This window comes from Gavialis gangeticus, unplaced genomic scaffold (genome assembly GCF_001723915.1).
Source record: "Gavialis gangeticus isolate Ggan-Ray unplaced genomic scaffold, GavGan_comp1, whole genome shotgun sequence".
NCBI lineage: Eukaryota > Metazoa > Chordata > Crocodylia > Gavialidae > Gavialis > Gavialis gangeticus.
The window spans coordinates 183,798,088-183,810,604 of record NW_017729022.1 but is presented as its reverse complement, the minus strand read 5'-3'; the positions used below and the strand labels follow the sequence as shown (position 1 = coordinate 183,810,604).

The window sequence follows — 12,517 nt, the reverse complement described above, 5'->3', positions numbered from 1 at the left end:
TGCTGTCGATGGTGGGGGGGGGGGTAGCAAGTGCCAACCAGGGGACTGACCACTTGCCGGACACTGTCAGCAGTGGCCAGCAGGGATTGCTGACTGCCCGCAGACGCCACCGGCACTGTTGCCAGTGGGGGGGAGGGGCGAGCGGCGACCACCCACAAGCTTGGCAGCACCTTTTTGTAGGGCATCCACCACTACGTTCAAGGGGTGTATGCACACCCATATGCACCCCCTACGTGTCGCCCCTGGCTGGGCAAGCTGTGGCTTGGGAGCGAGGAGCAAACAGACACATAAAGACACTGACAGACACAGACAGGACTCATCTGGTAAGTGGAGGGAAAGGGGTAGGGGGGAGAAGGAAGGAGTGTGGGGGTGCAGATTGAAGCCCCCACGGTGAGGGAGAGAGCGGGGCAGGGGCAGGGGCAGGGTTGATTGGATCCCCGGGGCCAGGGTAGGTTGTCCAAAGGCGTGGGGGGGGAAGGGGAGGGTTGTGGCTCCCCACAGCAGTGCACACCTCTATGGGGGGATGGAGGCACATGGCCCCCCCATGGGGCAGAGGCAGGCTGCCTCAGGAGCTCAGCTGTGTGATGCCATTGCTGCCCACCAGGCGGGCAGGGGGCATAAGGCACGCTGGCCACACAGCACATCCCCTGCCCGCCTGGCAGCAGAAGGCACACTGGGGTTGTGCAGCTGAGCTCCCAGGGCAAGGCAGCAGGGCACAGAGCCCCAGCCCACAGTGGGTATCCTGCCTCTGCACCCCCTCCCCCCCACCTCTGGACAACCTGTCCTTCTCCTGCCCCACTCCCTCCCTCCCTGCAGGGGCTTTGATCTTCCCCCCACCCCTTCCCTCTTCCTCTGCTCCTTCCCTTCTACTTACCAGCTGGAAAAATCCAGAGATCTGAGGGTAGGATCTGGAGATTGGGAGTCAGAGTTATTTTGACTTTGAAATTCCTAGTCTTACCATGGTTTCAGGACAGTTGTCATTACTGGAAAAGGAATTTAAGCACTTGGGCCATTTTCTAAACCATGTTAACCAATTTGCATGACACAGTTTGAATCAAATTTCAATTCGAATTAAGATTTAATAGACGATCATTGACAGCTCCTTAACAGGCCCAATTAGCTGTGGTTGGAAGTAATTAGGAGGCGATAATAAGTCTGTTTAAACTCTGTTACATTGTTGCAGCTAGCTACAGTGCTGTGCAATTGACCTGATGCTTAGTCCCAGTGGGTTGTTGTCGGCACATTTGACTTGGTAAAGGTTTGTGCCTGATAGGCTCTGTTGTGTTGCAAAAATGCAATTGAGGGTATTGATATTTACAATGCTTATCTGCTTATATTAGTTCCTAAGGACTGGTTTTCCTAAAATCAATGCTGTTATATATATGTTAATTAATACAGTTTAACTTGCCTAATTCAGACTGCCCTAGTCTGCATTAACTTTAATCCTCATTCAATGAGGATTAGTTGATTCGGACTGGAGCCAATTTTAATTCAGACTATAGACATCCAAGTGTATATAGTGACTGCTGTAGTCCAGATTAAACCTAGAAAAATGTAAAATCTATAAACATCCTTGTCATTGAAGGTAGCAGGTAGGAAGGTGGATTATTGGGTAGTTGCATAAATGTGGGTGGTGACCAGGGCAGCAATTCCAGGCACTGCCTTTGAGTGGTTAGCAAAAAGGTGCAACTGCGGTGGTAGCCAATTCATGCTGCTGTGATTGGCAGTTTAGCAGTCAGCAATGCAGTGAGCGTTGGTGGCTGCCCCAGGCATGGAGCTGTCTATCTGTGCCTCTGTTAAGGAGAATAGAGGGATCAGGTGCAACCAGTAATTCAGAGCAAGAGCTGTGTAGAGAATACCATAACAAGAATTCTGAAGGTGAGAGAGAGGCAATGCAGAATCAGTAAAGGGTTTGGGGAAGTGGGGACAAAGCAGTCAAAGAAGCTGAAGGAAGAAGATTCTGGTGGCTGTGTTATGGAGAGAGTGAATAGAAATAAGGTGAATATTTAGAAGTGCAGGATGAAGTAGGTCACAGTCGTCCAGATAGGAGATGATGAAGGCATAGACAAGCTATGGACAGTAGAAATGGAGGGGAGTGGATAGTTTGAACATGTGGTAGAGGACATAGTGGCAAGATTTTGCAACAGCCTGCTTGACTGGGGCAAGGGAATATAAGTTTATGTGGCTGATGAAATATTCTATCGTGAAGAAATTTGGTAAGATACATAGCTGATGAGAGACCCATTTTGCAATATTGCATTGAAGTTGATGGGAGACCCATGAAGGGTCATAGAGAAGTACAGCTGGAAGGTACCTCCAGAGGTCACTTAAGTCCAACCCTTTACCTGAGGCAGGATCATTCTTATCCAAACCGTCCCATGCAAACCATAATCTAAATTCTACATAAGACTACCATCAACCCTGACAACACAGATCTAACATCCTAAACTGCCACAGGTAAAGCAAGGGAAGCACAGTAGACCAATGTCCTGCTTTTATGAAATGTCATCAATATGTGCTCAAGAGATCCTGGGTTGAGGGCCACACCCTTATACAGACGAAGGCAAAACCCCCCATAGACTACCAGTCTGACCAGGGGGTAAAATTCCTTCCTGACCCCAAATGTGGCAATTGGTCTGATCCTGAGTGGAGGGGCAAGATCCCCAAGCCAGGAACCTCTGGCTTTGGTCCCAGCAGGAGCATTGGCACACCCCAGTTAAAGTCTCCAGGCTTGGCCGACGCCCAATGCCTCTGAGGAAGGCTTACAAACCAAACCCCCTGACACGTGTAGCAGAAAGGGGTGGGGCAGGGGCAACCAGAAAGCCCAGAAGCATGGGAAATACCCATAGTAGAACATAGGCATAGCCATGCCTACATCATCCCCAACCATGGCTGTCCAGCCTCTTCTTGAACCCCTCCAGTGATAAAGACTGCACAGCTTCCCTAGGAAGTCTATTCCACTGCCTCACTGTTCTAACAGTGAACAAGTCTTTCTGGATATCCAGTCTAACTTTACTTTGATGCAGCTTCAAGCCACTGGTCCATGTCCTCCTCCCTGACAAACAGTGAAGTATTGGTGGAGGACGTGAAAGTGATGGGTAACTTGGGAGGAAGGAATCACGATATGACAGGATTCCAGATCCTGAGACAAGGAAAGCATGAGGTCAGCAAAATTAGGAAACTAGATTTCAATAGATAGATGATCCCCTAGTTGTATCCTCCACTTTCTGGAACAGAAAGTTGCCCTCCACACAAGTTAGAGATGGGCTTAACATTTTACATTTGGCTGCATTGTTCTTCCAGCAAATGTCTGGAAAATTGAAGTTTCCTATCAGTACCATCCTATAACTTTTGGATACGGTTGTCACCTGCTTGAAGAGTGCCTCACTGACCTCCTCTTCCTGATTAGCAGCAATCCTGGTTTTCCCTGATTAAAAACTCACAAATTCTCTGATTTAAAAACCCCAAAATCTCTGATTAAAATGAAAGACCCCTCACTCCCCTCCCTCCACATCCCTGTAGGTGCCCTTTACTCCCCATCCCACAGGCCCCTGGCCTGGTTAGTACCCTCACTGCCCCCGCCCCTCCCCCCCACACTGCCCCCTGGCGCTGCTTGTGCCCCTCACTCCCTCCTACAGCCCCCCAGCCCTGCTGGTGCCCTTTGGCCCTCATGCATAGCCCCCTGCCACCCCCAGCCCTGCCAGAGGGACCCCCAGCTGCCAGAGCTATGGGGCCAGGGACCCAGGTCCACAGCCCCTTGCCCCCAGCAGGAGGCAGCAACTGGTGGAATTGGTGAAGCAGAGCACAGAGCCCAGCTCCCTGCCCCACACTTTCCTCCTCCCACCCCCCTCCCACCTGCTGCCTCCCTGCTGTGGGCTTGGGCAGAATGGGGGCCGGCCCCCTTGCCCACTGTGCGCACTCCCAGGGCAGGCAGGGCAGATCTGTGCACACGGCAGAGACAGGCTGCCCGCTGTGGGCTTGGGCTCCCTGCCCTACTGCCCTCCCCTGGGTCCTCAGCTAGTGCAACCCAGTGCTGCAGGGAAAAGCAGGACCACACTGAGAAGCTTGTTGCCACTGTGAGCTTCATGCTGCCCTGGCGACGTGTCCCCTGCATGCGCAGCAGCAGTGAGGGGCACAGCCCTGCACCACTACCCCCACTGCTACTGTGCACACAGGGGACACGTCGCCAGGGCAGCATGAAGCTCACAGTGGCAACAAGCTTCTCAGTGTGGTCCTGCTTTTCCCTACAGTGACAGATTGCACCTGCTGGGCTGCAGAGGCCGTGGGGGAGGACAGCAGGGCAGGGAGCACAAGTCTGTAGCAGGCAGCCCATGCCTGCCTCATCCCATGCACAGATCTGGGAGGCATAGGTCCTCCTCTACCCACCAGGAGTGCATGCAGCAGCAGGGAGCTGGCTCCTGACCCCTGCCCCCTCAACGAGCCTCCTGCAGCCCCATCCCACTCACCACTGGGGCCCTGCGGCTACGCATTGCAGCCCTGGGCCCCAAGCCCCATGCACTGCCTCACTGGGCAGCAGCCCCAGGCACACCCAACTCACTCCCTCCCTCACTATGAGGGCCTCAATCTCCCCCACCCCCACCCCAGTTACTCCAAGCTGCCTTAGGCCATGTGCATGTACATGCATGTGGTGCCCCCTGCCTAATCATACTCTCCCTCCCAGCCCCTTGCAGGCTGGAACTCTGCCAGCCTGCAGAGAGCTCTTTGCAAAACTGCAAAATCTATGCGTTTCTCTGGTAAAACAAGAAATCTGCATTTTCCTCTGGTAAAGAAGAAAATTCATGGTTTTCTCCATTTTTTTCCATAGGAAATGGCAAATCCAGATCCCTGGTGATTAGTGGTCTATAATAAATTCTCAACATTATATTGGTTTATGAGCAATTCTGGCAGAGATGAAGAGACTTGAACAGTGTGGAGATAGGTCATGGGTAGATTGGGAGTCATCAGGAAGCCATGAAAGACACGAATGTCCTCAGATGGGGGCAGATCGTGAGGGGGTGAGAGAACATGATCAAACCCACCTTTTAGGCCCTGAAGCCTGTTTTCCTTCTCTCTGCCTGGTCCCCCTGGGTTTTCCTTGCCAGCTCAAGGGCAGGCTTATGCAGAAGAAACCCTTCTGCCACTACTTCTGCTATCCTCAGTTAAGCCCAGATCCCCATGCAGCCTGGCTGGAGCAGCTCTGGAGCAACCGCTGCCCCCAGGTGAGCCAGGGACAGCAGCGGACAGGGGAGGGGATGAATGGGAGGCAAGGGGAAGGGGGGGGAGTTGAGGTGCTACTGAGCATGAAGGGGAGGGGTTGCCAAAGTTGTGGGGAGACTTACCTGAAAGTCCCTGACTACTGCTGCTGCTGCATGGTCTTATTGGGATGGGAAGCTAGAAGTGGGGGGTTCAGCCACCCATGGAGGGCTGGTTGCTGTTCCAATGCCTCTCCTCCCCAACCCTGTACAGAACCCTGGATGCACACATGTCCCCAGGGATAAAATATGTGCCTGGAAGCTGTATGTAGAGAAGAGGGAGTCAATGATGGAAGCTTTTGGGGCACCAACGGAGAACAGCTTGAAAGATTGGAGGTGTTCCCTGTAAGAGCTGGAGGCAAAGAATCTTGTGGACAATGATGCTGAGAGTAACAGCAGTGCTGTGAAACATGGCCCTTCCCTAGAGCAGTGACCAGCCAGGAGCTGAGCAAACAGGGGAAGGTGGCCTTTTCACCTTTGTAGAGCTTTGGTTGACCAGAGCTGGCAGAAAATTCCTTCTGACTTTGTGGCGCCACTCCTCTGATAATTGGAGAATGATCTGTTCAAGCTGCTGAAGGGGCTGTAGGCCTGAGCTGTGGTCTAGGGGACAGGTTCAGGAAGTAGCTGGAGCAGATGACTCTTGCGAGCAAATGAGGAACAACTAGAATCCAAAGTGAAGGAGGCTTCTGGTCCATGACTGAAGGTGTCTGTTGCTGATGAAGTTGATCATTGCTGATAGTGGCACTGAAGTGATTTCTAAGTGAATTTCTACCACTCCAAGGACTGGAGGAGGGTACTGATCACTATAAGGGAGATTCCCCACCAGAGGTGGAAATATCAAAGAGGAGGAGGGGTGAAGAGTCCAAGGAGATGTCATAACTAAACTTAGCTAGAGTGGCATCAGTGGAGTCAATGGGGCGTGGGAGAGAAATGGGTTACAAGAGTAAAGGACAAACACAGTGGGGAGGAAGTCAGAGCAAGATTATGCTAGGGTGTGAGCTGTGAATAAACAGGAAAGGCCTGAGAGAACCAGGTGGAGGTAAAAAGGAGACAGTTGTATGAAGACTGATGGAAAGAATTCACATGAGAGTTCAAGAATGAGGGAAGGGATGATGGACCCCAGGAAAGTATAGGGCAAGGTGAAAGGGCCAGTTAGGAAGAAAGGCATACAATGAATGTTTCAATCTTGGAATACGTGGACAGGGAGTGCGGAACAGCTGTGGGGTAGAAAGTAGGGGAGGAGGGATTTAAGCTGTACAAACATGCACCTAGAATGTGCCTCCAACTTGCTTTCCAAGCTTCAACCAGTATAGGCCAAATTTTACTTTTAGATTCACCCGCTCAACCCCCATAGACTTTGATAGACTCACCAACACAAGGGCAGAATTTGCTGCAGGTATCTAAGGAGCACTAAGAAGAAAACGGTTTCCAACTATCTCGAAGAATCTTGTGAGAGTCTCGTGTTGAGCTCTATACATATCATCCTGAATGTTTCACTGGAGGCACAAAGTAGAATGCTTCCCCCTTCTCCCCCCTGCTCAAGTAAGGGCCTGAAGCTTTGACCCTACATCAAGAGACCTGTTCCACTCATGAAAGTTACCTTTTGCTTTTACTGATGGGACCCTCGGTTATTTAAGGGATCCTAAGAGTTGGATCCTATCCAATTCTAAATGAAATTAATGGAAAAAATCCTGCTTCCCCCCACCCCCAATGTACAGTTGCCCTTCAGTAGAAGTTTCCTTGTGTTTCCAAGCAGAATTGTGTGTCTTTATAATGGAATCTAGATGCTGTAATAAATAAGCTTTCAACTCGCTTGTGTGCAGAGCACCTGGATGAAGAGCCAGCCCCTTTTCCAGCTCACTGAGCCTGATCCAAAGCCTGTTGCAGTCGCTGGAAAGGCTTCTACTGATTTAGTGGAGCATTGGATCGGATCTTAGGAGAGCACTGTATGTGAAGCAAGGAGAAGACTTTCTTCTCATTTTCATGGCAACATAGATTAGAATTAAAATGTCAAAATGTTGATTTCTGTTTTAACAACTTAGGACATTTTTTTTCATTACAAAGTCCTTGGTAATTTTGTCAGAATAACTGGCTAATGATGTGATTCTTTTTTACAAATTAAAGATGAATAATTTGTAGGCATTGTAGATATCTGTAGTCTATCAATGTAGCTGAAATATAAAGGAAAACATTGTTTAATTGTTCTGTCACTGGCTTTTAGTGTGAAATGAATGATAATGTGGTGAAACAACTTCTGAATTTTCAGGAGAGCAGTATTGGCTTTTAATTTTGTGTAACAGTAATTCAACTGAACATAATGTGAAATGCTCAGTTGACTTTGTTTTTTTCCTGTAACATTCATAGGACAACATGTATTCCATGTTAGGCATGTGTAGAGCTCATAATAAATCTGTTCAAAACCTATGCAGTCTTTAAACAGAAACGTGAACAGGTCTTTTACATTTTTCTCCATACACTTTTGCAGATTGTTAACTTTTTTGGAAAAGTGAAAATAAGGATAACATTAGTAACAAAGAATGAGCCCTACAAGCCTCACCCTCATGACCTGGTTGGAAAAGACTGTAGGGATGGCTACTATGAAGCTGAATTTGGACCAGAGCGCAGAGTCATATCGTAAGTAGCAGCACTGAGTTCAGTTTTATGCTGTTGAAATCTAGTCACCAGACTAAAAGAACAATTGGGATAACTTCTGTGTAGGAGCTGACATTTGTGCCTTTCTGCGGGCTCCCCAGATCATTCCGAGAGAGGAAACTTACCCTGGGCAATCTTACAAAACTTCTGTGAAGGGGACTCTGTTTTGCCTTGGAAGTTTATTATTTATTCAGTACTTTATTGTTAGATTCAGCAGCCATCACTGAAAAGATATATATTGAGCAGTAGATCCATTACTTTTTCTGCCCTCTGTTTGTCGTCTTTTATCAATCTCCCCTCCCCCCATCTCTCTCACTTCCCTCCTTGTCTTTGTTTCTCTCTCTCACACGCACACATTTGGCAGCTCTGAACACCTGTCTCTTGGCTTGACTCCCTTCCTTCCCCATTCTGTGCACTAAAGTGACCTGTTGCAAAAAACAGTCATTAAATTTTATTTGTCATATTTAGAGTTAGTGCTTCAAGGAGATGAATGGGATTTAGGGGAACCCACACCTTTCAAGAAGTACTGTTGCAGTCTTTCTGTAGACTCTGGAAGACAGTGCCTCTGGGTTGACACACTGTTCACATTTGGTAAAGAAAGATAAAGGAAGGCCAGAATAGCACATCAGCTGCTCTATAGTAACTGCGCCAGTGCAGTAATTGAAAAGCTAACTTCTGTCATCTCACCCTTCTATCATTGAGGACTAAGTTGCCCTAAGTTAGCTGTCATTTACCTTGAGGTGTAAAAGAACACATGCAAGCAGTTATGGAAGAGCTGATGTTCTATAAAGTCCCACATTCCTCATGTATTTAGATTCAGCAGAAACTAAGGACATGGTCACATAAACATATCACAATTGAGGCACATTCATGCATCAAGCAAGCTAGGTTTCAGCAAGATTATCTCAGGCTCATTCCAAAAACGGGTTTGTCCTGTGTGGACATTAGGGACTAAAGGGTTTTTCAGGTTAGACTGCTGTAGTCACTTATGAATATCTTGCCTAAATGTGTTGAAAGATAGGTATGTTAGAGTATCATCAGTATGAACATGGTAGTTATGATTAAAAGTATAAATAATAATCAGTACATAATAAAAATAGAGAAGACCAAGAACAGTGTCCTGTGGGACTCTGTAGAGGAGTCTCAGTGGAGAAGGTTCTGCTGCTAGAGGCAAAGTTTGATCCAAAGTTAACTTGGTATAAACAGGCACAACACCCATTTAATACTTACATTGCTGCTTAGGGTGCCATGAACATCTAAATTAGCAGTAGCATGCATGGAAGTTAATAATAAAGCCATCTCTGCCACAAAAGATAAAGGCAAGAACATAGAGAACTGTAGCAGGTGAACTTTGGTCATTTCCCTAAAAGGGTTTACATCTGAGTGGCTTGTTTTCTCTATGGCATGTAATGTTTGGATTATCACTTAGGAGAAAATAAACTATGCAGAAGAGAAGCAGGTAGGAAAATAAGATTCAAGCATGAAGATTTATTGTTACACAGTCGTGTGTGTCATTAAAATATCTATCCAGACAGCTAAAGTTCTCTTCAAAACCCTTTTTCCCTTTGTTGATAGCTTTAGCCTCATTTTGCCTGGCCCCTTTACACATACGCTGTCTCTCTCCAAGCCATTTGAAAGGCAGCTACCAAGATTTTTTTCTCTACTTGTCCTTCTTATGGTGTCATCCCTCTGCTGACTATTTTTTCTCTTTCTTTTTTAAAGATCAAATTCAAGTTTCTTGTCCTGATGTTCAAGGATTCCCACAGTTCTGATTCTCACTGTTTCTCAAGCTGTCTCTTACTGTCCTTCTGAAAACAAAAGGTCTGATTCTCCACAGTCTTGGACTTTGTGTAGCCCCATACAACTGTGCTTATTGGTCATAAGCCACCAGCACCTTTTCCGTTTGGTGTTTACCTCACACACAAACTAAGATCTTAATGGGAGAAAGCCTCAAATAAGTCTCCATGGAACTTTTCCAACATAGATAAATACTTGTATTTAATGAGTGTGTAATCACTTTAAGAAGAATGAATCATGTTACATTTTCAGATCTGGAAGTTGAATATCGGTCTTTCTTTTTGTGGTTTGGAAGGTGTTGGCAACAAATATTGTAAAACTTTTCTGAGTCTGTACTGAGAAAAAGGCTTGTACCAACACTATTCATGGAGCACTGTGCTGCTGGAGATGCCCTCTTTTGGATGGGTGGCAAAACAGAGGGTCTTGTCACGTGTTTTTTTGCAATATTGGGGTAATTTGCCCCAATATTTTGGCTAAATTCTACTATGACAAATTCCTGTGTGTTTAGTCTCTGAAATTCCCTGGGTAGCTTCAGTGGGAGAAAGTAGCTTCTATTCTTCCTTTCCAAACTTGTTGCTGAATGACAATGCTGTATATGGCTATACGTTGCTGTTTCATTCCAGAGGTGTCTGCAATATCCACTATGTTTAAGGCCTCTGCGGCCAAAAGGGCAGGCCAGGATTTGTCTCAGACTGAATATATTAGTAACTTGTGGCTATTTCTGTGTTGAAATGTTTTTTCCAAGTTCATGTCTAGTCTGCTTTGATGTGTGTTTTAATCTTTTGTTGTATCTACTTTTCCCCCTAATGCTTTCCCTGCTTATTTTTAGTCTGCTGACACTTGAGAGAGACCACCCAGATTCTAGCCAATCTTTTCTGTTCAAGGTCTCTGTTTAGACAGCAGATGATAACTTGCAGAATGGCACCAGTATGTTTCAGGAAAGGATTAACACTTGAGGGGTTGACATGCTTTTTATTTATTTTATTATAATTATTACTTTCAAAGATCAAGTCAGCCCACAAAGTGCCTGGTACTTGATATAATTAGGGACCTACTTAAATCATGGGTTTGCAGTTTTTGCAGCAACTGCGGAACATGGTCATCTGTGTGATTGCTGCAAAAAATGGCATTGGCTACAATGTCTCTGGAAATCAACCCTTCAAAAATACTTAATAAAAATAAAATGCTGGCTCCTCAGTGCAAGCCAGTGGCTGGCACTGCCACTGGCAGGGGGGCATGAAAGCAGCAGCCAAGATGGTAGCTGCCCCCTCATGCCTCTCCAGTAATCAGCACTGAGGGGCTGGGATGTCTGAAGGGCACCCAGCAGTCAAGATGGTGGCCATCCCCTCATCCTTTCTCACCCCGGGGCCTCTCCATCTTGATCAGCGCTGAGGGGAGAGGCCATCGTATAAATCAGCTCTTTGGGCCTGATCAGCCATGAAAATTGCTTTCTCTTGCTGTGAGTTAGGTAGGTCCCTATTGATAACAGAACGTACTCTACAGTAGTAGAATAATTGCTGTCAGTTTTTACACAGGTAAATGTTGTTTTGTACATGTCCATTCTCACATGTATCTTTTATTTTTACATATTCATATATGATTTATTATGGGCTGATGCTATAATAGGCAGGACCTAGAAAAATATATGGCTATGCTGCTTTCTGGGAACCTATTCTACTTTTTCCAGTTCCCTGTCTACACAACAAACCCAATGTGGCTGTTCCCCTGTTGTCTCCCCACCTCTACCCTGCCACTGATCTGATACAATCATATGCAAATCAGGAGCCATTGTAGCTCTTTGGAACTGTTCCATCACTTAAATGAGGGGTAAATTTACTTTAAAAGTAGCATAGTGTTGATGGGACCTACATCATCTATCCATGCTTTTGGAAACCTTGGACTGTCAAATGATTTGGGGACATGATGAAGGTCCAATTTGCAGCACAAAATTGAAATATGCTTTAATTGTGTTGGATCCAGGCCTACCTGAAAACAGTTTTAGTATAGACAAGATCTAAAAAAGTAGTGTGTGTAAAACAAAATGAGACTGAAATAGCGCTTTTTCATATACAACAAATCCTGAATTCAGGAAACCAAAACAGAGCCAGAGTAATTTAATTAAACCAAGACACACTAAGTCACCTTTTTTAAGAACGCAGACTTGAGCTCAGCATGAGGTCTGTGTAGAGAATGAAAACTGGCTAAGTATTGAGCCAGTGGTATGGGAGAGAGATGGCTCTAGTAGTGTCAGGTTGCATCTCAGTCTTATAGGCATGTCTTAGGGTTTCGGTGGGAGGGAATTGCCAGTCCTTCTGGAGAAGCAGCAGCAGAAATTGATGGCAAGTGCCTTCAGACTTTTACTTCCTGCTTTACATCTCCTCAGCTTAATGATGTCATGGTTTTTCCATGTGGGAAAGAATCAGATTTTGGGACTCCCCCCACCTCTGCTGCCAGTGACCTCATATGCAAATAAGGAACTGTGTCGCTCTTGAGAACTGTTCCTATAACTGACATGAGATTTCATACTAATTTTAAAAAATTAAAATACTGTTGCAGATTTGGATTTTCTGCTGCAATCCTCAGCTGAAGTAAATGAAGATATATCTGATATATCTGTTGATATCAAAGGAGCTCTACCAACTTATTCCAGCTGGGACTCTGATCAGATATGTTTTAAATTTGCTAATTTACCAAATGCAAAGCTTCAGGGATTTAACAATGAAAATAAAAATGTTCTCTTTTGATTTTTGTTGAGGGATTCCTTCTTTTGATCTGTATTCTTGGAAGGATTTAAAATCCTTGTTTTCAGTTGTTTC

General features: G+C 46.2%; 1 protein-coding gene across 1 annotated transcript in view; it reads left to right on the top strand.

Annotated features, from left to right (window-relative positions):
* Positions 1-12,517, top strand: part of REL (REL proto-oncogene, NF-kB subunit) — a 42,802-nt gene that overhangs the window by 7,805 nt on the left and 22,480 nt on the right. Inside the window, exon 3 of the mRNA XM_019516639.1 lies at positions 7,738-7,886. Within this exon, the coding sequence (XP_019372184.1) occupies positions 7,738-7,886 (149 nt within the window). The remainder of the gene's footprint in view (positions 1-7,737; positions 7,887-12,517) is intronic.